The 25,772-nt window shown below is 44.5% G+C and overlaps 1 protein-coding gene across 1 annotated transcript in view; it reads right to left on the bottom strand.

Moving 5' to 3' along the window:
- The window catches only part of LOC120930786 (calmodulin-binding transcription activator 2-like), a 146,213-nt gene that overhangs the window by 25,845 nt on the left and 94,596 nt on the right, over positions 1-25,772 (bottom strand). Inside the window, exons 9-12 of the mRNA XM_040341958.1 lie at positions 25,202-25,329; positions 4,476-4,657; positions 4,312-4,390; positions 2,163-2,439 (exon numbers count right to left, since the gene is read on the bottom strand). Coding sequence (XP_040197892.1) covers positions 2,163-2,439; positions 4,312-4,390; positions 4,476-4,657; positions 25,202-25,329 — 666 coding nt within the window. The remainder of the gene's footprint in view (positions 1-2,162; positions 2,440-4,311; positions 4,391-4,475; positions 4,658-25,201; positions 25,330-25,772) is intronic.

Consider the following 25,772-nt stretch of genomic DNA (forward strand, 5'->3'; position numbering starts at 1 on the left):
GCGACAATTTAGAAAAAAAAAAAGCAATATTTTTTACTTTTTGCTATAATAAATATCCCCCAAAAATATATAAAAAAAAAAAATTTTCCCTCAGTTTAGGCCGATACGTATTCTTCTACATATTTTTGGTAAAAAAAAAAAAAAAGCAATAAGCGTTTATCGGTTGGTTTGCGCAAAATTTATAGCGTTTACAAAATAGGGGATAGTTTTATTGCATTTTTATTAATTATTTTTTTTTTTAGTTCTAATGGCAGCGATCAGCAATTTTTTCCGTGACTGCGACATTATGGCGGACACTTTTGATACATTTTTGGGACCATTGTCATTTTCACAGCAAAAAATGCATTTAAATTGCATTGTTTATTGTGAAAATGACAGTTGCAGTTTGGGAGTTAACCACAGGGGGCGCTGAAGGAGCCATTTTTCACCTAGTGTGTGTTTACAACTGTAGGGGGGTGTGGCTGTAGGTCTGACGCCATCGATTGTGTCCCCCTATAAAAGGGATGACACGATCGATGCGCCGCCACAGTGAAGCACGGGGAAGCAGTGTTTACATACGGCTCTTCCCGTTCTTCAGCTCCGGGGACCGATCGCTCCGGGGTGGCTAGAAACGAATAGCCGCGCCCTCGTCCCGGATCGCTCCTACGGAAGAACCGACCGCCGCATGTACCCGGGGGGGGGGGGGGGTCCCGATCGGACCCGCGGAAAGGCAGGGACATACATGTACGCCCATCTGCCTGTACGTGCCATTCTGTGGACGTATATGTACATGCGGCAGTCACTAAGTGGTTAAAAAATATTAAAAAAAGATAAAAAACAATCATATAATGTACCTGCAGTTTAGTTTCGTTTTTGCTGTTGTTTCCTGGTTCTCTGATGTACAGAGACAAAGAGCCAATAGAGGGCAGTGATGCTTTGTAAAATGAAATTGGATTGGTGCTGAGGGGTTTTAGACTCACAGTAATCGCACCTCCTTGATTAGTGACCACCGTGAGAAATCTCCCAGTACTGTGGTGATCAGGAGACAGACAACCAGGAAGTGTCCAGAACAGAGAGGAATTACAGCAACATCAAAGCAAAAACGAACAATGAGGACATGAAACCAGGACTGCAGTAAGGTAAAGAAAGCTATTTAGCTAAAAAAAAATGTTTTCCTTTAGTGACCCTTTAAGGCCGATATGTAATCTACATTTTATTTTTTTACCAAAAACAAAAAAATCACAATAAGCGTTTATTGATTTGTAGACGCTATAACTTTTGCGCAAACCAAATAGGGGATAGATTTATGGCATTTTTATTATAAATGTTTATTTTAATTTTTTTGTAATGGCGGCGATCTGCGATTTTAATTTTTTTTCATTATGGTGGACACATCGGACACTTTTGACACATTTTTGGGACCATTGTCATTTATACAGCGATCAGTGCTATAAATAGCCACAGATTACTCCGTAAATGACACTGGCAGGGAAGGGGTTAAACACTAGGGGGCGATCAAGGGGTTAAGTGTGTCCTAGGGAGTGATTCTAACTGTGGGGGGGGGCTGGGCTACCACTTACATGACAGCGATCACTGCTCCCGGTGACAAGGAGCAGTAGATCCCTGTCACGTCACTAGGCAGAACAGGGAAATGCCTCTCAGTGCCAAGATCGTGGGCACGGCGGGCAAATTCAAAGGGACGTACAGGTACGCCCATTTGCCTGTACGAGCCCTTCTGTCTACGTACATCCATGTGCGCTGGTCGGCAAGAGATTAAAACAGCAACAAAAAAACAGTGTCACGGACTTCCAACTACTGTATTTTACGATTTAGGGCCCTTTCACACGGGCGGATCAGTAATGATCCGCTCCGTGTGTCCGCAAAAGCTCAGCGGGGATCCTCCGTAAAATCCCCCGCTGAGCTGGCAGCTGACGGGGCGGTCCCCGCACACTGAGCAGGGACCGCCCTGTCTTTCCTCCGCTCTCCCCTATGGGGGATCGGATGAACACGGACCGCAAGAACGGGACGATGCACATAGATGCCCTTTCCGGCATTTGAGGCCTGTAGCCTTCTTTCTGCTATAGCGGACTTCAAGTGGTTGAATATTACATGAACTGCACTGACCAAATAAACTAAGGTTAGTGTTCCTTGTATTCCCTTGGTAGGAGAGAAAGCGCTATTACCGGTATCTGCACTTGTAGATATCGGGGAGAGTCCTCGGCCAATCTCCTGGCTTCCCATCAAGGAGTGCCAGCTCCCAGAATGCAATTCAGTGAAGTTTCCCGGTGCCGCTTCTTGTCTCTGCATCTCCTCCAGAGTGGAGGCCAATTTGACGTGTCCTCGCGAACGGGCCACCCCAAGGGGAAAGCGGCCCAAGGAGTCCGGAATGGAGAGAGCCCGGCAGTCCCAGCGGAAGAGGAGGGTGGCGGCCTCTGTGTGCCCCAGAGCACAGGCCCACATCTGTCATAAAGAAGCAAGAACATTATAAATGTAAAGCATACAAAGTGCATACAACAAGTACAAGAAGATGAATGTAAATGAAAAACGAGACAGCGCTGTACCCAAATGTGTGTCAAGGTAATCTAACCTAAAAAAAAGTGTATATATAAAATATATAAAAGTGACCCAACAATAATTCTATAATCTCTATCAGATTTGGTGATAATAACGTAAACTAATATAATGTGATGTGTGACCACACCAAAACGTGCTAAAAAAGTGAGTAACTGAAACCCACATAAAACATCCACTTCAATCTATAAGTGTCTATTTATAGCCAAAGAACAGAAACAAAAGTTAATGAAAGTTTTTAAATATTAGTGCCAAAATAGATATAGTTAGTAAACATATGTATGAAAAATAAATAAAATAAGGAGTTGAACAAACAAAAGTGTCCTTCCCAGTGAGGACGTCTATCGACGAAACGTATGTAGGGTGAGCTGCTGGAAGCATCGTTATAGACACATTTAGATTGAAGTGGGCTAGGTTACTCACTTTTTCAGCACATTTTGGTATGGCCACACATCACATTATATCAATTAGATGACTTTGTTTACATTATTATCACCAAATCTGATTTTATAAAGAGTTTCGATAAAGATTACAGTATTGTGTTGGGTCACTTTATATATTGTACCTATTACATACACTTTTCAGCCCTGGTCCACATTGCTGCTACTTTGAAATCGCGCTCCATTCACTTAAAGTAGCGCAATTTCAAAGTAGCCAGGTCAGCGTGATTTCAGCTGCTACTTGATAGGCATCTATGTGGCTTCATGCACAACTGTGCTCCACCCTTAGGCTGCAATAGGCAGAGGAGGGGGATAGTTACATGCCTCGACCGCAATCCTTCGCTTCACAGACCCGACATGTAACGCCATACATGCAAGTCAATGGGGAGGCACCACAAACGCCCCATAACTGCATACAATTGTTGGCAAAAAATGGGGTTAAACCAGGCGGTGAGGAGGCGTCGCATCGCTACCTCAATAGCCCCTTGAGCCTGAGCCGCAAGTGGATCAAGCTTCAGAGGCCAGGGAGATTTATATGCATGTCTAAATCTACCCCAAAGGCCACATTAAAGAGGAAGTAAACCCTGATGGGTTTTACTTCCTCTTTAGGTAAAGCATAATGGGTTACTAGTAGCCCATTATGTGTCACTAACCAGAAACCGAAGCCTGCGATGTCACTGCTGTCCCCACTATCAGCGGGGCCACAAACTCTGGCTCTTTGACTGGCAGGAGTTGTGTGACGTCACTCCCGCGCATGCGTGCAGAACCCTGCAGTCACGGCATGACCCCCTTTAGAAACGACACGATCGTTGTTTCTAAAGTGCGCCTGCGCCGTTGTCTACGGCACGCAGCTCTATTGTAAATATCTCCTAAACCGTGGAGGTTTTGGGGATATTTCAAGCACCTACAGTTAAGCCTTAATCTAGGCTTACCTGTAGGTAAAAGTGTTTGTACAGGGTGTCCAACCACTGCTCAAATGCAAGTCTAAATGAGGCCTTAGGTGTTCATAGAGGGGTAATACTATACCACCAAAACATGCTCTTTATGTACATCACAAGGTTTTATTTACTTGTTTAGCTCCAGTATGGCAGTGGTGCCGATAAGCATATTGTTATCCAGTATTTCTCAGCCGTTCAATCGTGAAGAATTGGAAATATCATACCATACAGCAAAGAAAAGAGGTGGGGTGACAAGGTAATGTGTATTACTTTACAAACGGTTTGGTAGGTAAATCGGTTCTTAGCTTTGTTGAAAGGGTTCTGTTAGAGTTTTAGCTTTGGAACAATTACAAAAAAAGAAAAAAGAAAAAAAAAACTCTCACCAGAGGAGTGCATGAGAAGTGATCGACGTTCAAAGGATCCACCTCTAACTCCACCACCAAACTCTGAGAATGGAGGCTTCTGAAAACAGATGAACATATTTTATGGTGAGTTTTGTTAAATTTTTTATTTTTTACTCCATTTTGCCAAACTCCAAGTCACTCACCTCCACTGTATTAGAGTCTCGATAAGCCTGGCGTAGCCCTGGGCTGCCGCCAGATGGAGCAGGGTCATTCCCCGGAAGCTCATCTCATGGGCTAGAAGGTCTGAAGTCACCCAGCAGGTCTGTGACATCATTTTTTCACAAACAGCGACAAGTCGAGCCTCGAAGGAATCTGCAGAGGACACCTAAAGGATTGAAGGAAAAAAAATAAAAAATTTTGGAGGTTACCCACAAATTGTATGTACCTAGACAAGAATAAAATACAAGAACACATTTAATAAGCATCTGAAATGACACAAGCCATAGAACAGAGATATAAACCCTGGAAATTGCTTTCTATGGTTCGATCTCAATCCAATGAAGAGCAATAACCTCCTAATCCACATACAAGTTTTGGGTTAGTGGATTAAGGCATTGCAGACACTAGATTAGCATGATGGTCAAGGCAATAAACAATCATAAACTACCATTTAATGATCACATTTTGAAAAGTACACCTCTCCAAATTGAGTTCAGGCATCTTGTGAAGCGTACTGTGCCCAAAGCCAGCTTCATAAAGACACGGTTTGACCAGTTTGGTGTGGAGAAACTCACCACCACTGATCTCACCCCTACTGGAACGTCAATGCGCCAAGTCTTCTCATCCAACATGATTAACTGACCCCACAAATGTTCTTTCGGCTGACTGGATACTTAGGAGGCACACTTTAAAAATGTTTGGAAAGTCTTCCTAGAAGTGTGGAGCCAGATCCAAAAAGACATGGCTCGAAGAGCTTGGTGTGGTGGGACCACAGAGCCCTGACCTCAACCCTATCCCTACCACTGATCTCACCACCACTGAAGCCCTTTGGGATGAACTGGATTGCCAAGGATGCACCATGTCTTCTCAGCCATCATTAACTGACCCCACAAATGTTCTTTTGGCTGACTGGATACTCCGAGGCACACTCTAACAAAAAATTGGAAAGCCTTCTTAGAATTGTGGAGCCAGATCCAAAAAGACATGGCCCGATGAGTCATGACCTCAACCCTACTGAAAACCTTTGGGAGAAACGGAAACCCCCGATAATGAACCAGGTCTTCTCATTCAACATCAGTAACTGTCCCCACAAATGATCTTTTGGCTCAATGAACAGTGAACACACATTCATATAGACCAGGGATGGCGAACCTTGGCTACCCAGATGTTTTGGAACTATATTTCCCCATGATGCTCAACTACATTGCACAGTGCATGAGCACCTTGGGAAATGTAGTTCCAAAACATCTGGGTGTTGTAATATTAGTATATATATATATATATATATATATATATATATATATATATATATATATATATATATATATATATATATATATATATATATATATATATATATATATATATATATATAAAAATAAAATACGTGTTGCATACAGGCATTCAAGATTACACATCAAAGGGTGTTTGCTGACCAAAGGGGTTAGTGGCCAACAAAGGGACAGCTGAAGACCCTTAGATGTGTTAATCTTGTCCAAGACTACCTAGGTGTGTGAGGTATGGCCTGCCTCAAAGGGTAAATTGCTTACATAAGGAAGTATTTATTGATGGTAATTAGACTTGAGGGGGTATTCATTCAGGGAAACATTTGGTAGACCTGGAAGAACCCCTCCCTCCAGTGTGAGACCAGTTTTTGAGACATTCAAGCTGGCATTTAGTCAGTCAGTCTTGTCACTGAGAAATATGGCACAGGTGTAGGAAAAGATGAGACTTTGAATTACTGTGTTGGATTTGTATCGTCTGTGGACTTTGTTCGTTATTGGAAGTTAAATAAAATGCATTCTCTGGAGAGCCTGGTGTGTTTCTGCGGAACAACAAATTAAATATCAATTATCTAACCGGACTGGACACTATACTTTGAGATCACTACATTCGGATCCAATTATTCTGTATGGGAAGATCCACCAAATGCACTCTTTTATATCACTACACTGGGGTGCCAAGGCTCGCCATCACTGATATAGACACTACAACATTTTATGGGAAGCCTTTCCAGAAGAGTGGAGCCAGCTCCATAAAGACATGATTTGATCAGTTCCTCCACACCAAACTGGATCATCCTGCATAAAGCCCTCACCTCAACCTTACCAAACACCTTTGGTAAGATTTGGAACGTCAATTGCGAGCCAGGTCTTCTCACACAACATCAGTACCTGACCTCACAGCTTTTTTTATGGCCGATTTGGAGTGTGGGGAGAATTTGTGTCCAATCAGCCAAAATAACATTTGTGGGGTCAGTTACCAATGATGCATGAGAAGACAATAGCGCATCGTTGGCAATCTAGTTCATCCCAAAGGTTTCCAGTAGGGATGAGATCAGTGGTGGAGAGTTCCTCCACACCACACTGGTAAAATCATGTCTTTATGGAGCTGGCTTCACTTTTGGAGTGTCTGGGAAATTTGTGTCCAAAGTGGAGCCAGCTCCATAAACACATGATATGATGAGTTTGGTCTGGAGGAACTGAAGTGTCCGGCATAAAGCCCTGGCCTCAACCCTACCGAACACCTTTGGTATGATTTGGATCGTCAACTGTGGGCCAGGTCTTCTCACACAACATCAGTACCTGACATCACAAATGTTTTATTTTTTTGGTGATTGGACACAAATTCCCCAGACACTCCAAAAGTGGTGCCAACTCCATAAAGACATATTACCAGTTTGGTGTGGAGGAACCCAGATGATGCCTTATTAGGATGAAACGCGTCGAAACGGGCTCTGCTGAAGCCACTGCGACTATTTGATTTTATCTACATGCTTTTAATACCTTCTCAAATGTGAGTGCCCATTTTACTTATACAATAAATATTCCTCACCTTATGTCCAAAGTGGGCACAGCACACCAAAGACCCGATATATGCAATCGCATCAAGCTTGAGGGGGGCGGAACCGGGTACAAATAGGCACACAATGTTATATCACTACAGGAAAATATGGGACTTAGCTTCTTCGAAACTCCGTACTACACATTACAATGACTACACACCGCTATGGCATAATATGAATCTTCTCGAGTTCGCTAAAATACAGGATGCAAGTACATGGTCCACACAAGTAGAGGTCGACCGATATATCGGTCGGCCGATATATCGGCCGATATTTGGCCGTTTTTGTGAAATCGGCATCGGCCGATTATCGTGAAAAAATCGGCCGATTCGCCGCTACAATATCCAGGCCTTGAGGTCCCTTGCCTTCCAGTCATGTACTGACCAGTCACCAGTGCCCCCGCCCCCGCCATGAATCCTCCATCCGCATTGGCCTCTGCTACTCACCGCAGGTCCTGGAAGTCTACGTACGGCGGCGAGTAGGGGCGTGACGTCACGGTCCTTCCCCCGCAGCTCGCGGTCCACTCCGTGCTCACATTGCGAGTAGGGGGCCACGCCTGTCTCTCACGTCACCCTTGCGTGCCCCACCCCCTGCTGCTCCTGGTTCACGGGTCTTCTACTGGCTCTCCGTTGCGAGTAGAGGCGTGACGCCCAGTGCGCGCCCCGCCCCCTGCTACTCCTTCCCGGCTTCTTATTTTGCAGCATCCCCTGCATTCGAGCTAGGTATGTGGCATATTCGTTCATTGATGTAGATCACTATGGGCATTTATTTTTTGTCAACACTAACACTGCTGGGCAAGGTCACGCTGATGGGCACTTTTTTATGTTAAGGGGCACTCTGATGGGTATATTTTTAATGTGCGCACTGATGAGCATATTGTTTTAAGAGGCACACTGATGGACACATTTTGTTGTGCCCATCAGATTGCCCCTTAACATAAAATATGCCCATCAGCATACACATTAAAAATATACCCATCAGAGTGCCCCTTAACATAAAATTTGCCCATCAGAGTGTCCCTTAATAACAATAAATGTGCTCATGGGCACATTTTATGTTATTAAGGGACACTGTGATGGGCAAATTTTATGTCAAGGGGCACTCTGATGGGCACAACAAAACTTTTATGTTAAGGGGCACGCTGATGGGTATATTTTTAATGTGTTCGCTGATGGGCATATTGCATGTTAAGGGGCACTCTGATGGGCAAATTTTATGTTAAGGAGCACGTTTTGTTGTGCCCATCAGAGTGCCCCTTAACATAAAATGTGCCCATCAGCGTGACCCTTATTTTAAGTTAAGGGGCACAATGCATCCCCACCCATCCCTCTCCACAACACATGGCTGTGGAGGAGGCGGGTACAGAGAGAGGTGGCTGTGGAGGAGGCGGGTACAGAGAGGTGGCTGTAGAGGAGTGGGGTACAGAGAGGTGGCTGTAGAGGAGGGGGTACAGAGAGGTAGCTTTACAGCCACCTCTGTACCTCCCTCCGCCACAACCACCTCTCTGTACCTCCCTCCTCCACAACCACCTCTCTGTACCTCCCTCCTCCACAACCACCTCTCTGTACCCCCCTCCTTAAAATGACTAAGATTGTATTTTTTTTCTTTTTTAATAATTATGAGGTGGCACTGATGGGCTGCACTGGTGGGCACTAATGAGGTGGTACTGATGGACACTAATGGGCTGAACTGGTAGGCACTGATGAGGTTGCACTGACAGGCTGAACTGGTGGACACTAATGAGGTGGCACTGATGGACACTGATAGGCTACACTGGTGAGCTGCATTGGTGGGCACTGATGGACACTGATAGGCTGCACTCCACCTTTCCACCCTAAACAATAACCTCCTCCCCAACCTAGGTTTTCTAAAATAATGGGAAAGAAAAAAAAAAAAATCGGCCTAAAATATCGGCCGCAAAAATCGGCCTAAAATATCGGCCATCGGCCGCCCCGATTTTGAAATATCGGCATCGGTATCGGCCAGAGAAAAACCCATATCGGTCGACCTCTACACACAAGGGGTATTTTATCTCCACCACCTCCTAGAAAACGGACGTCTGAAAACGTTTGATTCCCTCAGAGAATTATTTACACTTCAAAACCAAAATTTCTTTGTGGATTTTTTTAACTCCGTCACGCGACTCAATCGCAATTTCCTGACTCTACCCCGCACAGAGCACGGCGTGCGGACGGCGCAAGAACGGGACAAGGTACATGGACGCCCTTCCGGCATTCGAGGTCCGCGCTGTAGCTGTCTTTCTGCTATAGCGCGGACGTAAAGTGGTTGAATATTACATGAACCGCACTGACAAAATAAACTGAGGTTAGTGTTCCTTGTATTCCCTTGGTAGGAGAGAAAGCGTTATTAACGTTTGATTTCCTCAGAGAATTATTTACACTTCAAAACCAAAATTTCTTTGGGGATTTTTTCAACTCCGTCACGCGACACAATCGCAATTTCCTGACTCTACCCCGCACCCTACGCCCAATGTAATCATGGCAGTAATTGAAAGCACAGACCCCCGCAAACTGATCTCAGAATTCTACAACAGGAATTCCACCCCTATTTCTACTAAAATAGGGTACGATCTGAAACCCAGATGGGAGAGGGAGGTGGGGCCAATAGAAGATGAGGAGTGGGGCGAGGCACTGGAGTCCTGTAAAGCGGTGTCTCCCGAGATATCCGATCGACTCTCACAACTTTATATTCTACATAGGGCGTACCTCACACCCCTCAGAGTGGCAAGGTACAAACGTACACAATCTACAACATGTTTGATGTGTGGGCAGGAGACGGGCACCTTTTTTCATCTAATCTGGGCATGTCCTAAGATACAGGGCATGTGGAAACAAATCGTGACATTTCTACATGACAATATGGGTTCTCCCTTGGCACTAGACCCCAAACACTGCCTTCTCGGGATATTACCGGATGCCTTGGATCAATATACACAAATATTTCTCCACGAGACGCTGTTCTCAGCCAGGAAAATTATTGCTAAAAAATGGATGCGACAAAAACCTCCCAAAATAGTAGAATGGAAAATAGAAGTGAATACCCTGCCATATAAGAAATGTATATATATCAACAGGGGTTGTCCTAACACATATAACAAGATATGGGACCGCTGGTTTCAAGAGTCTAATACCTGTACATGACAAAACTATACCAGTCAGGAATGAACACTCAGACGCATGTTTCGTTGGGTAGTTCTCGGGTGTTTAATGTTTTCTTATAAAGCGTGCTCATAAGGCAAAGACAATGTAACCGTTCCCTTGCCTACCTAATGTATGACTTTACTGTTTCAGTTACTACCCACTTGCCGCCCGCCAATTGCAGACTGACGTCGGCAAAGTGGTTTCAATATCCTGAGTGGATGTCATATGACGTCCTCAGGATATTGAGCCGCTGCGCACCCCCGGGGGCGCGCATCGCGGCGATCGTTGTTGCAGGGTGTCAGTCTGACACCCCGCAACACCGATCTAGGTAAAGAGTCTGATGACTTTACTGTTAAAAAAAAAATAAAAAAAGAGTCTGACGGAGACTCTTTACCACGTGATCAGCCATGTCCAATCCCGGCTGGTCACGATGTAAACAGGAAAAGTCGGTAATCGGCTTTTCCTCACTCGCGTCTGTCAGAGTAGAGTAGATCGGCTGCTCCTCTGACAGGGGGGTTTTGTGCTGATCAAATATCAGCACAGCCCCCCCCCCCCCCGAGGATTCCCACACTGGACCACCAGGGATGCCACTAGACCACCAGGGATGTAAAACATAGGGATGCAAAACACACACTAGACCACCAGGGATGACATAAAAAATGGATGCCAATCAGTGCCCACAATGGGCATCACTGATTGGCATCCATTAGTACAACACATACGTTAGCGCCACCTATCAGTGCCCATCTATGCCCAGCCGTGCCACCTATCAGTGCCCATATATGCCCATCCGTGCCGCCCATTTATGCCCATCAATGCCACCACATCAGTGCCACCTCATCGGTGCCCATCAGTGCCGCCTTATCAGGCAATAGAGTGACGGACCGCCACTTCCTATGTCCATATTAGAAGCCGTGTATGCGGACAAACTTCTCTCTCTTGGGTGTGCTACACCAAAAGCTCTGTTGACTCATTAGGTACATGCCTAGTTGGTTTCGACGAGTCCGGTAAGCCTTTTTTTCTATCGATGGTGGAATATCTACAGACAAACTGGTTTACAATTATTCACCTTGGAAAGTTACTTTATATCCACTGGAATCACTTTATGGACTATATAAGTATGCACTTTCATTTTATGTAAATGTATCATTGTTTATCACATATTAGCTATATCGAGTGTCATTATTCGATTCATTTTATATATATTGTTTATATGTTGTTCATGCACTTTAGTGAACCTCGACTATTAGTCTTTGTCTGAATAGCAGGAGCTTTACTCCTTTAACCACTTAAGACCCGGACCTTTAGGCAGCTAAAGGACCTGGCCAGTTTTTGCGATTCGGCACTGTGTCGCTTTAACAGACAATTGCGATGTGGCTCCCAAACAAAATTGGCGTCCTTTTTTCACCACAAATGGAGCTTTCTTTTGGTGGTATTTGATCACCTCTGCGGTTTTTATTTTTTGCGCTAAAAAAAAAATTGAGCGACAATTTTGAAAAAAATTCAATATATTTTACTTTTTGCTATAATAAATATCCCCCAAAAATATATAAAAAAAACATTTTTTTTTCCCTCAGTTTAGGCCGATACGTATTCTACATATTTTTGGTAAAAAAAACAAAAAACGCAATAAGCGTTTATCGGTTGGTTTGCGCAAAATGTATAGTGTTTACAAAATATGGGATAGTTTTATTGCATTTTTATTATATATTTTTTTTTACTACTACTAATGGCGGCGATCAGCGTTTTTTTTCGTGACTGCGACATTATGGCGGACACTTCGGACAATTTTGACACATTTTTGGGACCATTGTCATTTTCACAGCAAAAAATGCTATAAAAATGCATTCTTTACTGTGAAAATGACAATTGCAGTTTGGGAGTTAACCACAAGGGGGTGCTGAAGGGGTTATATGTGACCTCATTTGTGTTTCTAACTGTAGGGAGGTGTGACGTCATCGATTGTGTATCCCTATAAAAGGGATCACACGATCGATGAAGCCGCCACAGGGAAGAACGGGGAAGCTGTGTTTACATACGGCTCTCCCCGTTCTTCAGCTCCGGGGACCGATCGCTGGACTCCAGAAGCGATCGGGTCCGCGGGCGTGTACTACCACAGGATGTACCTATACGTGCCTGTGCCCAGCCGTGCCATTCTGCCGACGTTAATGTGCAGGAGGCGGTCCTTAAGTGGTTAAATGATCAGATTTAGCGCTGCACTATACCACTTTTACTGGTGTGGAGGAACTCACTACCATTGATTACATCCCTACTGGAAACCTTTGGGATGAACTGGAATGCTAATGATGCACCATGTCTTCTCATCCAACATTAACTGACCCCACAAATGTTCTTTCGGCTGACTGGATATAAGCTCTGAGAGGCACACTGCAAAATTTGGTGGTAAGCTTTATCAGAAAAGTGGAGTCAGCTCCATAAAAACATGATTTGATGAGTTTGGTGTGGAGAAACTCTAGTGTCCTGCACAGAGCCCTGACCTCAACCCTACTGATCACCTTTGGGAGGAAATAAAAACCCAGATAGTGAGCCAGGTCTTCTCATGCAACATCAGTAACTGACGTTACAAATGTTCTCGTGGCTCATTGGACACAAATTCCCATAACACGTTCCAAAAATTTGTGGAAAGCCTTTCCAGAGGACAGGAGCCAGCTCCATAAACAACACGTCGGCCAATAATGCCGCGTACACACGAACGGAAATTCCGACAAGAAAAGTCCGATGTGAGCTTTTGGTCGGAAATTTCGACCGCGTGTAGGCTCCATTGGAATTTTTCTGTCGAAAAAAATTTGAGAGCTGGTTCTCAAGTTTTCCGACAAGAAAAGTTCTTGGAGAAAATTCCGATGCACCAAAAACAACGCATGCTCGGAAGCAGGGACCTTCATTTTTCTCGGCTCGTCGTAGTGTTGTACGTCACTGCGTTCTTGACGGGTCGGAATTTGATGTGACCGTGTGTATGCAAGACAAGATTGAGCCAAGATTCCGTCGGAAAAAAAATCCACGGTTTTCGTGTCGGATTTTCCAATCGTGTGTACGCGGCATTTGGTGTGGAGGAACTCTAGTGTCCTGCGCAAAGCTCCAACTTCAATGTTACTGAACATCTTTGGGATGAACTGGAATACCAAAAACATGGTATACGACCCAGTGGAGGGGATACTGTATTGATATGGAAATCCTACAGTAGGTTCTTTCTAGATGAAGAGGTGCTTGGACCTCCAAAATGCATTGGCTACTTTTTTGTATTGTACCCCTAGTAATGGAATAAAGTTGTATCTGAACCTCTTGGCAGGGTTGCGGCACTTCAATTTTAATTCTCGTTACATATGGATTTTGGGTTGGTGACTGACAGACTCACCCGGGACATACCCGAACCCTCTTATGTCTAAAATCATCCTATGTCCACTAGGGGCATAGGATGACTGAGGAATTATATCTTAGACTACCTGAGATGGGATTATTATGTTATTATTATCCACAATATATTCCAAGATATCTGTAAAAGAACTATTTACTGTTTGTTGATTCTGAACTCAACGGGTTAATTGTAAGAGTGACTCATTCATAATGTTGGGACACATACTGTTAGATGCTAATGCCATCACCTCCAGCCATCTGTCTTGGTCTCTGTGCTAACTGACCCTGCTAATGTGTAAAGATGTCCTGTGTTTACACTTATGATAATGTGTATTGTATAGCAGGTGAGCGAGGAGACGTGACGCCTACCATGAAAAGATCATATCTATGAGTCGCCTAGTCTGGGTAAGTGATTAGTTAATTAGCTCATGTTAATTTATGTTCTGGTTACCTCCTCTAACTGTATATAAGGTTGTATTCTTGGTTGTATTAACTGGTTGCCGACCAGCCGCCGTCGTTTTACGGTGGCAGGTCAGCTCCCCTGCGCGAGAGCACGTAGCTATACGTCGGCTCTCGCGCAGGCCACTAGGGGCGCGTGTGCCCCCCCGACTCCAGTGCGCGTGCCCGGCGGGCGCGATCGCCGCCGGGCACACGCGATCGTTCGTTAACACACAGCTCCCAGTCCTGTCAGGGAGAGAAATGCTGATCTTCTGTTCATACAATGTATGAACAGAAGATCAGTCATTTCCCCATGTCAGTCCACCCCCCCCCCACAGTTAGAACACACCCAGGGAACATACTTGGCCCCTTCCCGCCCCTAGTGTTAACCCCTTCACTGCCAGTGGCATTTTTATAGAAATCCAATGCATTTTTATAGCACTGATCGCTATAAAAATGCCAAGGGTCCCAAAAATGTGTCAAAAGTGTCCGAAGTGTCCGCCATAATGTCGCAGTACCGAAATAAATAAATAAATAAATAAATAAATAAATAGCTGATCGCCGCCATTACTAGAAAAAAAATAATAATAATAAAAATGCCATAACAATACCCCCTATTTTGTAAACGCTATAACTTTTGCGCAAACCAATCAAACGCTTATTGCGATTTTTTTTTACGAAAAATAGGTAGAAGAATACGTATCGGCCTAAACTGAGGAAAAAAAATTTTTTTTTATATATTTTTGGGGAATATTTATTATAGCAAAAAGTAAAAAAATTATTAATTTTTTTCAAAATTGTCGCTCTATTTTTGTTTATAACGCAAAAACTAAAAACCGCAGAGGTGATCAAATACCACCAAAAGAAAGCTCTATTTGTGGGGAAAAAAGGACGCCAATTTTGTTTGGGAGCCACGTCGCACGACCGCGCAATTGTCAGTTAAAGCCACGCAGTGCCGAATCGCAAAAAGTGCTCTGGTCTAAACACTCCATGTTCAGCAGAAAAACAAGTTTCGTCTCGTTGTGTGCTTGAGAGCAGCTGGAATATCTGATATCTATATCCAGACTGATAGGAAGCGGTGTATGACGGAGGCACTCAAGCGGAGTGTGGGACGTTCCGTTACAGTGACATCATTAGAAATTTACTGACTCAGAAATAGAATTTGCTTGACCATCAAATACATCCGACTTTAGCCCAGAAAGACTTTCAGGAGAATGCCAACACTGGAGTTTTCAAAAGCCATAAAATGGCAAGCAAGTGATTCAAACACCATAGTATTTGTTTTGGCAAGCTTGGCCCTTGGCCTGAACCTGAGGGATACAAAAAAAAAAAAAAAAGGAGGTTGAACTTTCCAGCAAACTGTGAAAATATCAGTTTTGGGCCGTCTGACCCTTCAAGGTGTCTGTGGCTTACAGGAAAAATAATCCTATGTTTACATGGCTGTCACCATCGACATGAAGGCGATACAAAAGCCACAAAGCTGGCCTTCGCACAGCCAACAGACGGTGTGGAAAATATTGTCTGTAACTTAAGAAGCGTATAATCCACTTAGTAAATCTTGCATGACGTCTAATGGAAATTTCATCAGACAACATTCCCCCCCGCTTTCCTGCGCAACTGGGATACAAACGGGTTATGCGATAAACTCTGCAGAGGGACGGCCAGATGGACGGGGACTTGTATGTACAGAGGGACAGGTGATTGACGGTGCTAGCAGTACGGCGCAGTTCTGGCATTACACCAAAGTACTGTAGAGGAAGTGAAATTCAGGCAAAAAAAAAAAAATGATAAAACTTCAATTCTAATAAACCATCACATCAACATATTTATGCATTTTTATCTAAAAAAATAAATAAAAATGCATAAATATTGGTGTGATGAAAAGTTTATTAGAAGTAATATTTTTTTTTTTTTTTTTTAAGAGATAAATCAGAATTTTTTATTTTATGAGTTTCTTTTTAACCACTTTTTTTTCCCCCTAGAAAATTACTTTTCCTCAAACTATTTTTTTTAATATATCAAAAAGTGGGTCTAATTGGTAAAAAATATGAACACATCTTAGTAGTAAAATTATAAATGTTTTATAAACTAATTGTTTTCTAAAAATATTGGTTTGATAAACAGGCAAAAATCAACCGCTATAAAAAAAAAAAAAAAATGGTGTAGCCGCCACCATTTTATTCTCCAGGGCCTCGATTTCAGAAAACAAAATTGAGTGGTAGGAGTTTTAAGATGCCAATTTATACTTTCCCATAGAAAGTAAGATATATTATATATATATATATATATATATATATATATATATATATATATATATATGTATATATATAGAGCTCGAGAGATAGAGAGAGATCGATCTCCATCTTTGGAGAGATTTGTGCCAATTATAAATCAATAAGTATAAGAGTATGTATAATGTAGATCGAGCTGGCTCGAGCTCTCTCTGGAAATCGAGCTCTCTCTCTCTGGAAATCGAGCTCTCTCTCTCTGGAAATCGAGCTCTCTCTCTCTGGAAATCGAGCTCTCTCTCTCTCTCCGGAAATCGAGCTCTCTCTCTCTCCGGAAATCGAGCTCTCTCTCTCTCCGGAAATCGAGCTCTCTCTCTCTGGAAATCGAGCTCTCTCTCTCTCTCCGGAAATCGAGCTCTCTCTCTCTCCGGAAATCGAGCTCTCTCTCTCTCCGGAAATCGAGCTCTCTCTCTCTCCGGAAATCGAGCTCTCTCTCTCTCCGGAAATCGAGCTCTCTCTCTCTCCAGAAATCGAGCTCGAGCTCTCTCTCCGGAAATCGAGCTCTCTCTCTCTCCGGAAATCGAGCTCGAGCTCTCTCTCCGGAGATAAGACCTATAAAGAGATTGTAATGTATATATGTATATATATATATATATATATATATATATATATATACACACACACACATACATACATACATACACACACACACACACATTTCTCTCTCTCTCCATATATCTCTATATATCTATCTATAATATCTCTATAGGTCTTATTTTCCAAGGGAAAGTAGAATTGGCATCTTAAAACTCCTACCACTCTATTTTGTTTTCTGAAATGGAGGCCCTGGAGAATAAAATGGTGGCGGCTACAATTTTTTTTTATAGCGGTTGATTTTTGCCATTTTCAAATTTTTTATTTATAAACCGAGAAGCCGGTCCGTCCGGACCATAGCGTATACAATCATCACAACAAAATCAACAGAATCAGCAAAGGGAAAAGATATAGACCGTGAATACATGGTGTCATAGTGTCATACTTGGCTCCTGCCATTAATGAGTTCCTGGTGGGCTTGTGTCTTCTGAGGAAGGCCATAAGGGCCCGAATACGTGAGCCACCACAAGACCCTCTCTTCACCATAATGTGGCCCCAACAGGCTGTCTATCTATCCCATTCAATATGCGTGACTGTATGGGCATTGGTGAACAACAGGTACCAGGGCCCGGGTAACCCAGCCTCCCTTCCAGTTTCCATTTTCCAAGAGAATAAGAATAAAGCGGTAAAAGCAAACCCACATTTTTTTTTAAAACAATTACAGGCGGTCCCTTACTTACAAACATCCGACTTACAAACGACTCCTACTTACAAACGGAAGGAGACAACAGGAAGTGAGAGGAAATCTACCCCTAGGAAGGGAAATTCTCTCCTGTAAGAATTAATATGGGAAAAAGGCGTCTTCTCTCCACTGATGCTTTATCACCAATCCTCATTTCCCTAATAACCCTACATTTTCAGAATCCAATTGTCATTGGGACAGAACGTGAGGTGAAATCTTCTGAACAGGGGCACAGACAGCAAAACAAATGTTACAGGGGTGATAACCCTTCCCTATGATATCCAAAAACTGAAGATAGAGCTGTTCGTCCAGGCCTATGGATAAATTTATATTCTTTTCCCTCTCACAGTCCGCCCCCTCATTGAAGGGGCCACCACTTGCCTCTATAATAACTATGATGTCCTCTAGTATCCCCACTGTTCCTTTTTTCTTTTATATTTTTTCTCATACACTTCACGGCTCTTTCCTCTTGCTCCTTTAAGGGCTGGATACCCTTTCCTTTTACCGCCCTCTCTTCTCTTTTCTCTCTCTTCCTCACCATGGATTGATTCAAAGTTACATCTCACCAGCGGCGCTTAGACGCTTACTTCACAGTGGGCATTTGGCGCCTAACTAAGCTCAAAAATCAATCAATCCAAAAAGCACCAGTTCCAAATTACAAAAAGATTCCATTTAAAATCAAACCTACAGTCCCTGTCTTGTTTGTAACCCGGGGACCGCGTGTACACCGAAATGAATTTTGGAGCACACACACACACAGTATAATCAACTTTTTGTAGATCAAAAAATTCTAGGATTGTGTGGAATAGATATGAAAACATGTCAAGCCTTAGGATTACACATGCTCGTGAAATGAGGAAAAACCAGAGTACCCAAAATTCTCCACAGGCGATGCTTTAAAAGCCTTTGCAGGTTATCAGTTTAACCCCCTATGGCAGGGATATGCAATTAGCAGACCTCCAGCTGTTGCAAATCTACAAGTCCCACCAGGCGTGTCCGTCTAGCTGTGTTCCCCCCAGTAATTCTTGGGATTACTTTGCAATGTCTCCTGGGAGAACAGCGCGACGCTGCCCAGGAGACGATTCTCTAGCTAACAAGATGAACTATCGCGTGATTTGACACGTCACGTGACTCTTGCAGCCGGTCACGTGACAAGGGCGGATACAATTCTGCCATTTTAATTCAGGGCAAACAGGTGAAATCGCCAATACTGTGTAGTGTTGACGGCGCCGCTCGCCGTCAACACTGCACATGTGCGAGATAGAGCGGTGAATGCTGGGACATCGGCATTCACCGTATCCCGGAAGGATTTGATTGTGGGCTTCAGAGTGCCCACAAGCAAGATGGAAGCGATGAGCAAACATTTTTATAAATTATCTTTTGCGGCAGAATGACAATGCGGAGGCCTCTGAAAATAGGACACGCGAGTACCCCATTTATCTTAAGAGCGACAAATGCATATAAAAAAGAGCGACAAATGCATATAAAAACAAAAAAAAAAAGAAAACGAATTCCCCCTGAAAAACGAAAACACAAAGGGTACTGCAGATCTCTGAAGATGCCACTGGGTGGCACTGGCAGGAGCAGTGCAACACCAAAAAACAGAGAGAGCGCACAAATCTACCCTAGTGCGATACATCTTATGGCCGGTGACGGCGAACCTTGGCACCCCAGATGTTTTTGAACTACATTTCCCACGATGCTCATCTACACTGCAGAGTGCAGGAGCATCATGGGAAATGTAGTTCCAAAACATCTGGGGTGCCAAGGTTCGCCATCACTGTCTTAGGCCCCTTTCACACGATCGGACCGTTGAGGTCCGCCTGTCAGTTTTAACGGCGGACCTGAATGGCCGCTCCATGCAGTCCTATGGAGCGTTGGATGTCAGCTGACATCCGACCCGATCCGCCAAAATCGGGTTGGATGGCGATACATCCCCATCCGTCCATGGCGGATCGGATGAGATCTGATGAAAACGGACATGCTGTCTGTTTTCATCAGATCTCCCCATAGGGGACAGCGGCACTGCACAAGCCCCTCCCCGCTCAGTGAGCAATGAGGGACTTGTTATCCGTTGGCTCAGCGGAGATCTCTCCTGCTGAGCCGGCGGACTCCGTAGCGACAGAGTCCGCCTGTGTGGAAGAGGCCTTACATAGAAAGAATCCATAAAAAGGCTCCACCCAGTACACTCACATTTGGTGCAAAATGGAAATGGCACATAAAATGTCATTGGCCGCTCTTGGGTTGCCTCTGCAAGATTCTGATGGAGATAGCATCACTAACTATCTAGCTGGCTGCCAGATATCTTGTCAGCATGAACTGTGAGCCGCAAAGTGTTTCGGAGGCATGACCTCCTTTATCAAGTCACCCAAGATGACTTGACAAAGGAGGTCACGCCTCCAAAACAAGTCATCAATCGAAATGAATGCGTTTTGACTTGTCATGTGACTGGTGCAGCAAGTAGCATGAGAAGTCGCAGCAGTGTGAACCACTAGCCTCATTCGAGTTTCAGCAACTTGCTCAATGTTTTGTATGAAAAATTGGGCAAGACTCCATCAATTTCTGTTCAATTGATATCTGATCAACTTTACATTCAATCCGAAATGATGTATGAGCATTCGACTCAGAGTTGTCAACCATAAGGCCCGTACACACCCTCAAATTTTCCCGACGGGAAATGTGTTACTTTTTTTCTGAAAATCCGACCGTTTGTACGCTCCATCGGACAATTGTTGTCCGACAACAAATGTTGGATAGCATGCTTTAAATTTTTATCCAACAAATGTATGTTATCGGATTATCTGATCGCGTGTACATAAAACTCCAAAGTACAAACACGCATGCTCATAAGCAATGCTAACCATAACACAACATCAGCAGAAGTTGCCCAAAGGGTGGCGCTAAAGAGCTTAAAAACCACAGTTTGTTGGACTACAATTCTTTGCCGTTTGTATGCAATCCAAGTTCACGGCCAACACCCGTCAGACAAAAGTCCTGTTTTGTTCGATGAAAATCCGATCGTGTGTACGAGGCTAAAAAGAGAGAAATACTCAGATAGAAGAGCTCAATTGGAGGCATTTTATCAAAACCTTGAACCGGATTCAAATTTTTTATTCCACATTTTGAACATCATAAATGTGCTTGTATAGGTCTGTTTGGGACGGCCTTAGTTGGTTCTATTTCAATGCTACAGGACACCTGGTAGTGGAACCAGAATTTTTAGAAATGTAGGGAATGTTAAAGCCCAGAAGGAAGTGGACCGACCGGAAAGGTATAGATTGGCTGAGCAGCGTGTTATGACCATCTACCAGAAGAAGCGCTTTTTGGAGCATTCCCAGTAAATGTGATAAAGGCTGCCTGTATGGGTTGAACATCTCCATAAAATAAACAGAATAACGAGGTAACCATATGGAGCAATTCAGGGGTACAAACCAATGGTAGATAATTTTGTATGGGTTCCCTTTCTAGAGAGAGCATATAGAAGTTTTATTGGAATTACTATCCCTCCCACTGACCCAAACGACGGGGGCACTATCCCTCCCACTGACCCCAACGACGGGGGCACTATCCCTCCGACTGACCCCAACGATGGGGGCACTATCCCTCCCACTGACCCCAACGACGGGGGCACTATCCATCCCACTGACCCCAACGACGGGGGCACTATCCATCCCACTGACCCCAACGACAGGGGCACTATCCTTCCCACTGACCCCAACGACAGGGGCACTATTCTTCCCACTGACCCCAACGACAGGGGCACTATTCTTCCCACTGACCCCAACGACAGGGGCACTATTCTTCCCACTGACCCCAACGACAGGGGCACTATTCTTCCCACTGACCCCAACGACAGGGGCACTATTCTTCCCACTGACCCCAACGACAGGGGCACTATTCTTCCCACTGACCCCAACGACAGGGGCACTATTCTTCCCACTGACCCCAACGACAGGGGCACTATTCTTCCCACTGACCCCAACGACAGGGGCACTATTCTTCCCACTGACCCCAACGACAGGGGCACTATTCTTCCCACTGACCCCAACTACAGGGGCACTATTCTTCCCACTGACCCCAACGACAGGGGCACTATTCTTCCCACTGACACCAATGACAGGGGAGTGCCCCTGACTCCAATGACAGGGGCACTATTCTTCCCACTGACTCCAATGACAGGGCAGGATTCATCCCACTAATCCCAACGACAGGGCAGGTTTCCATCCCACTTGCATCAACAATGGGGCACTATCCCTCTCACTGACACCAGTGACGGGGAACTAGCCTTCCCACTGACACCAACGACAGGGCACTATTCCTCCCACTGACCCCAACAACAGGGTACTACCCCTTCCACTATTACCAATGGTGGGGTACTATTCCTCCCATGGACACCAATGATGGGGCACCATTCCTTTTCCTACTAACCACAGGCAATATGTAATTTTTCTACCCCAAATGCCCACCAAATTATACACCTTCCTGATGCCAGGGCATTTTATACTCCCAGTGGCCACAGTCCGGCCCGTCTGAAGTAGCAGTAAACCGGTTCTTTGTTAAGAAAGTTTGGAGATCCCTGTTGTAGATCTATTGTAAGCACGACCCAGGGATCCTTCCAGAACCAGTTCAGATATAACGAACAAGTGTGGCGTGTGCAGGGACATTATTTTGCTGTAAGCTCACTGGTGACCCGACTCCTGGGATCCGTCCAGCCCTGTCTTAGCCAGTTTATTATAAGTACAAAAATAGCCAACATCAAAGAGAAAGGGTCTCAACGCCCGTCCATGAAAACATCTCAGTCTTCACCCAGTTCTTAGAAGGCATTTGGACAGACAGGACTATAGATATAAATGGGTATTACAGAGGATGGCACACACATGGCACCATAGTTGGGGCGAGTATGTTGCTCGGGAGCAGCCATTAAAGAGAACCTGTTTTGCCCCGCAGGGCCAACGCACAGGAAGCTTGAAGTTAACATTTCATACAAGTCCATCTAGTTCAACACGTCTAGATGCCTTGAGTGGGTGCCATGAATGGCCGATTGGCAATTTGTGCTACCAAGCAATTGAACAGGTGTACCTCATAAAAGTGGCTGGTGAGTGTTTCTGGCTCATAGGAATGGACTGGATAAGCCGACACAAAACAAGCAGGTGAACAGACAATGGAAACACAGGGTCCTCTGGGCACACTGACAGACTGAATGCAATCAACACACTAAAGGCCAAGTTTAGACTTGTGTCTAAAATTGTCAGGCCACTGAAAAGCGATCCAAGGTGTTTGACAGGCAGTGAGGAGGTGGCCTGCTTTAACCCCTTAATTGCATTGCACATGGTGGTGGGGCATTTTTGGCACTTCCTTATTCTATGCATTAAAATGAAAAACCTGCCGCCATTCTGCAGCCCCCCCAGTGCCCGCGTTTTACTTACCAGAGCCCTATAGTTCTCTCCCCGAGGACGAGCACACCAGCTCTAGCTGGTGTCTCATACCCTGATTGGATAGACCGATAGCAGAGCAACCACTGGCTCCCATTGCCGTCAATAAAATCCAATGATGTGGGTGCCGGGGCCGAGTCCTGCATTCTGTGTCAATAGACGCAGAAGTAAGACTCGGGAGCGCGTCAGCACGGGTGTCCTGAAGGAGATCGCTTCTCAGGCGGGGCACTCTAGAAGAGGAGGAGCTACCAGCGCCGCCGAGTGACCTCTGAAGAGCAGGATCGGGGCCACTCTGTGCAAAACCAATTGCACAGTGGAGGCAAGTACGACATGTTTGTTAAATTGGCAGGCTTACATGTTGCGGGACACACACACCCCCTTCCTCAGAGTTAAGGAAGGAGGGTGTATTCCCCGAAACACGCAAGCCTGCCAATTTAAGTGACTGTTTGGGCCTGGTGACACCACCCCACTATAGGATCACAATACAGTGCTTGCCTATTGGCATACTTGCGAGTACGTTTTTGGCGTTTGGTTTTTAATAAAGGTTTGTGGTAATGTACTAGCCCATTGCACCCTTCTGTTTGTTCTTACAGTTCTCGATCAAGACCGAGGGGGGATCTTTAACCACTTCCATACTGGGCCCTATTATGACACCTCTCTCCTACATGTAAAAACCATCATCTTTTTGCTAGAAAATTACTCCGAACCCCCAAACACACACACATATTATATATATATATATATATATATATATATATATATATATATATATATATATATATATATAAAATAATGTTTTTTTAGATTTTAGACACCCTAGGGAATAAAATGGCGGACATTGCAACTTTTTATCTTGCACTGCATTTGCGGAATTCTTTGTTTTCCATGAATCCTTTGTAATAGGACTATCGTGACAGGTCCTCTTTATGGAGAGATGTGGGGTCAATAAGACCCCACATCTCTCCTCCAGACGAAACCATGAGATCAAGGGAAAAAAAAAAAATTCACAGATCTCATGCTTACTAGCCGCGATCGCTGCTTTGTTTAAATATGTGGCCCGGACGTGATGTCATAACGTCGCGCCCGGGCCTCTGACGGTCATAGAGATGACTGGTGACCATCTGGTCACCGGAAATCTCTATGGTGGTCACCTGGCGCCAGCCGTTTTTTTCTCCGGGTCCCCGATGGCACGGGGAGAGCCCGGAGAAGCACCGGATGTCGGCGGGAAGGGGGACCGACGGACATCCCCTCCCGTCGCCTGTAAGAATGATCAAGCGGCGGAACTGCCACTATGATCGTTCTTGCTGTGCAAAGAATCGCCGCCAGAAAATGGTGATATCTGAATGATGCCTGTAGTTGCACCATTCATTCAGAAATCCCCACTGAAAGTCCAGGACGTCATATGACGTCCTTGGGCTGGAAGTGGTTAACCACTTTCTGACCGCACAACTGTAAATATACGTCAGTTTGACGTTGGATAGCGGGGTTATGGCTGCAGCTAGATGCCATAAGCTCGGTATCAAAGTCAACAGTCAAGTCACACCCATTCAAAGTTGCATCAAAGTCACAAAGTAAAGTCGCAATGGAAATCGCACGACTTTGGAGTGGCACAAGTGTAAATGGTTATAAATATAAAATAAGAAAAAACTTAGTTGAATAGTTTGAAATAAAACACAAGGCAATCCAGTTCAACCAATAGAAAAATGAAGATAAAATAATTAAAACAAAAAGAATGAATAGAAGTCAAACCCTTGGACTTGATGTTCTAAATAATGATTGCACACACCCAGTGTAGTCTACCGCCATAAAGGAGTAAATAACCCAAATATAACAGACGCAGATCAATACAAGCCGACAGAAACACACAGCGGCGTGTCACGCCTCCCGCAGGCGCTCACCTGACTGTCTCCGCTTCGATGGCCGCTGGACGGGGCTGGCGGGTGCTGGAGCTGACCCGAACTCATGTCCGCCATCCTGCGCTCCATCTGCTCCAATCGCTCCAAAATCGACATCCTAAACTGATTATCTGCGGGACAAGAAAAAAAAGCAAAGATGAGTCCAGAGCAATCAGGACGATTCAACATTTTAGTTTTTGTGTTTAGATGCATTATAAAAGTAGAATTTCCATGCTGGGCCAAACTATTTCCATTACGACATTATGCGGCCCTTATGTGTGCTGTACCATTATCATTTGGTGGAGGGGGGGGATTATGGTGTGGAGTTGGTTTTCAGGGGTTGGGTTTGGCCCCTTAGTTCCAGTGATGGGAACTCTCAAGGTGTCGGCATACCAAGACATTTTAGACAATTTCATGCTCCCAACTTTGTGGGATCAGTTTGGGGGCGGCCCCTTCCTGTTCCAACATGACTGCTCACCAGTGCACAAAGCAAGATTCATACAGACATGGATGAGCAAGTTTGGGGTGGAGAAACTTGACTGGCCTGCACAGACTCCTGACCCCACATGGTTAA

The sequence above is a fragment of the Rana temporaria genome, chromosome 3 (assembly GCF_905171775.1).
Source record: "Rana temporaria chromosome 3, aRanTem1.1, whole genome shotgun sequence".
Taxonomy (NCBI): Eukaryota; Metazoa; Chordata; class Amphibia; order Anura; family Ranidae; genus Rana; species Rana temporaria.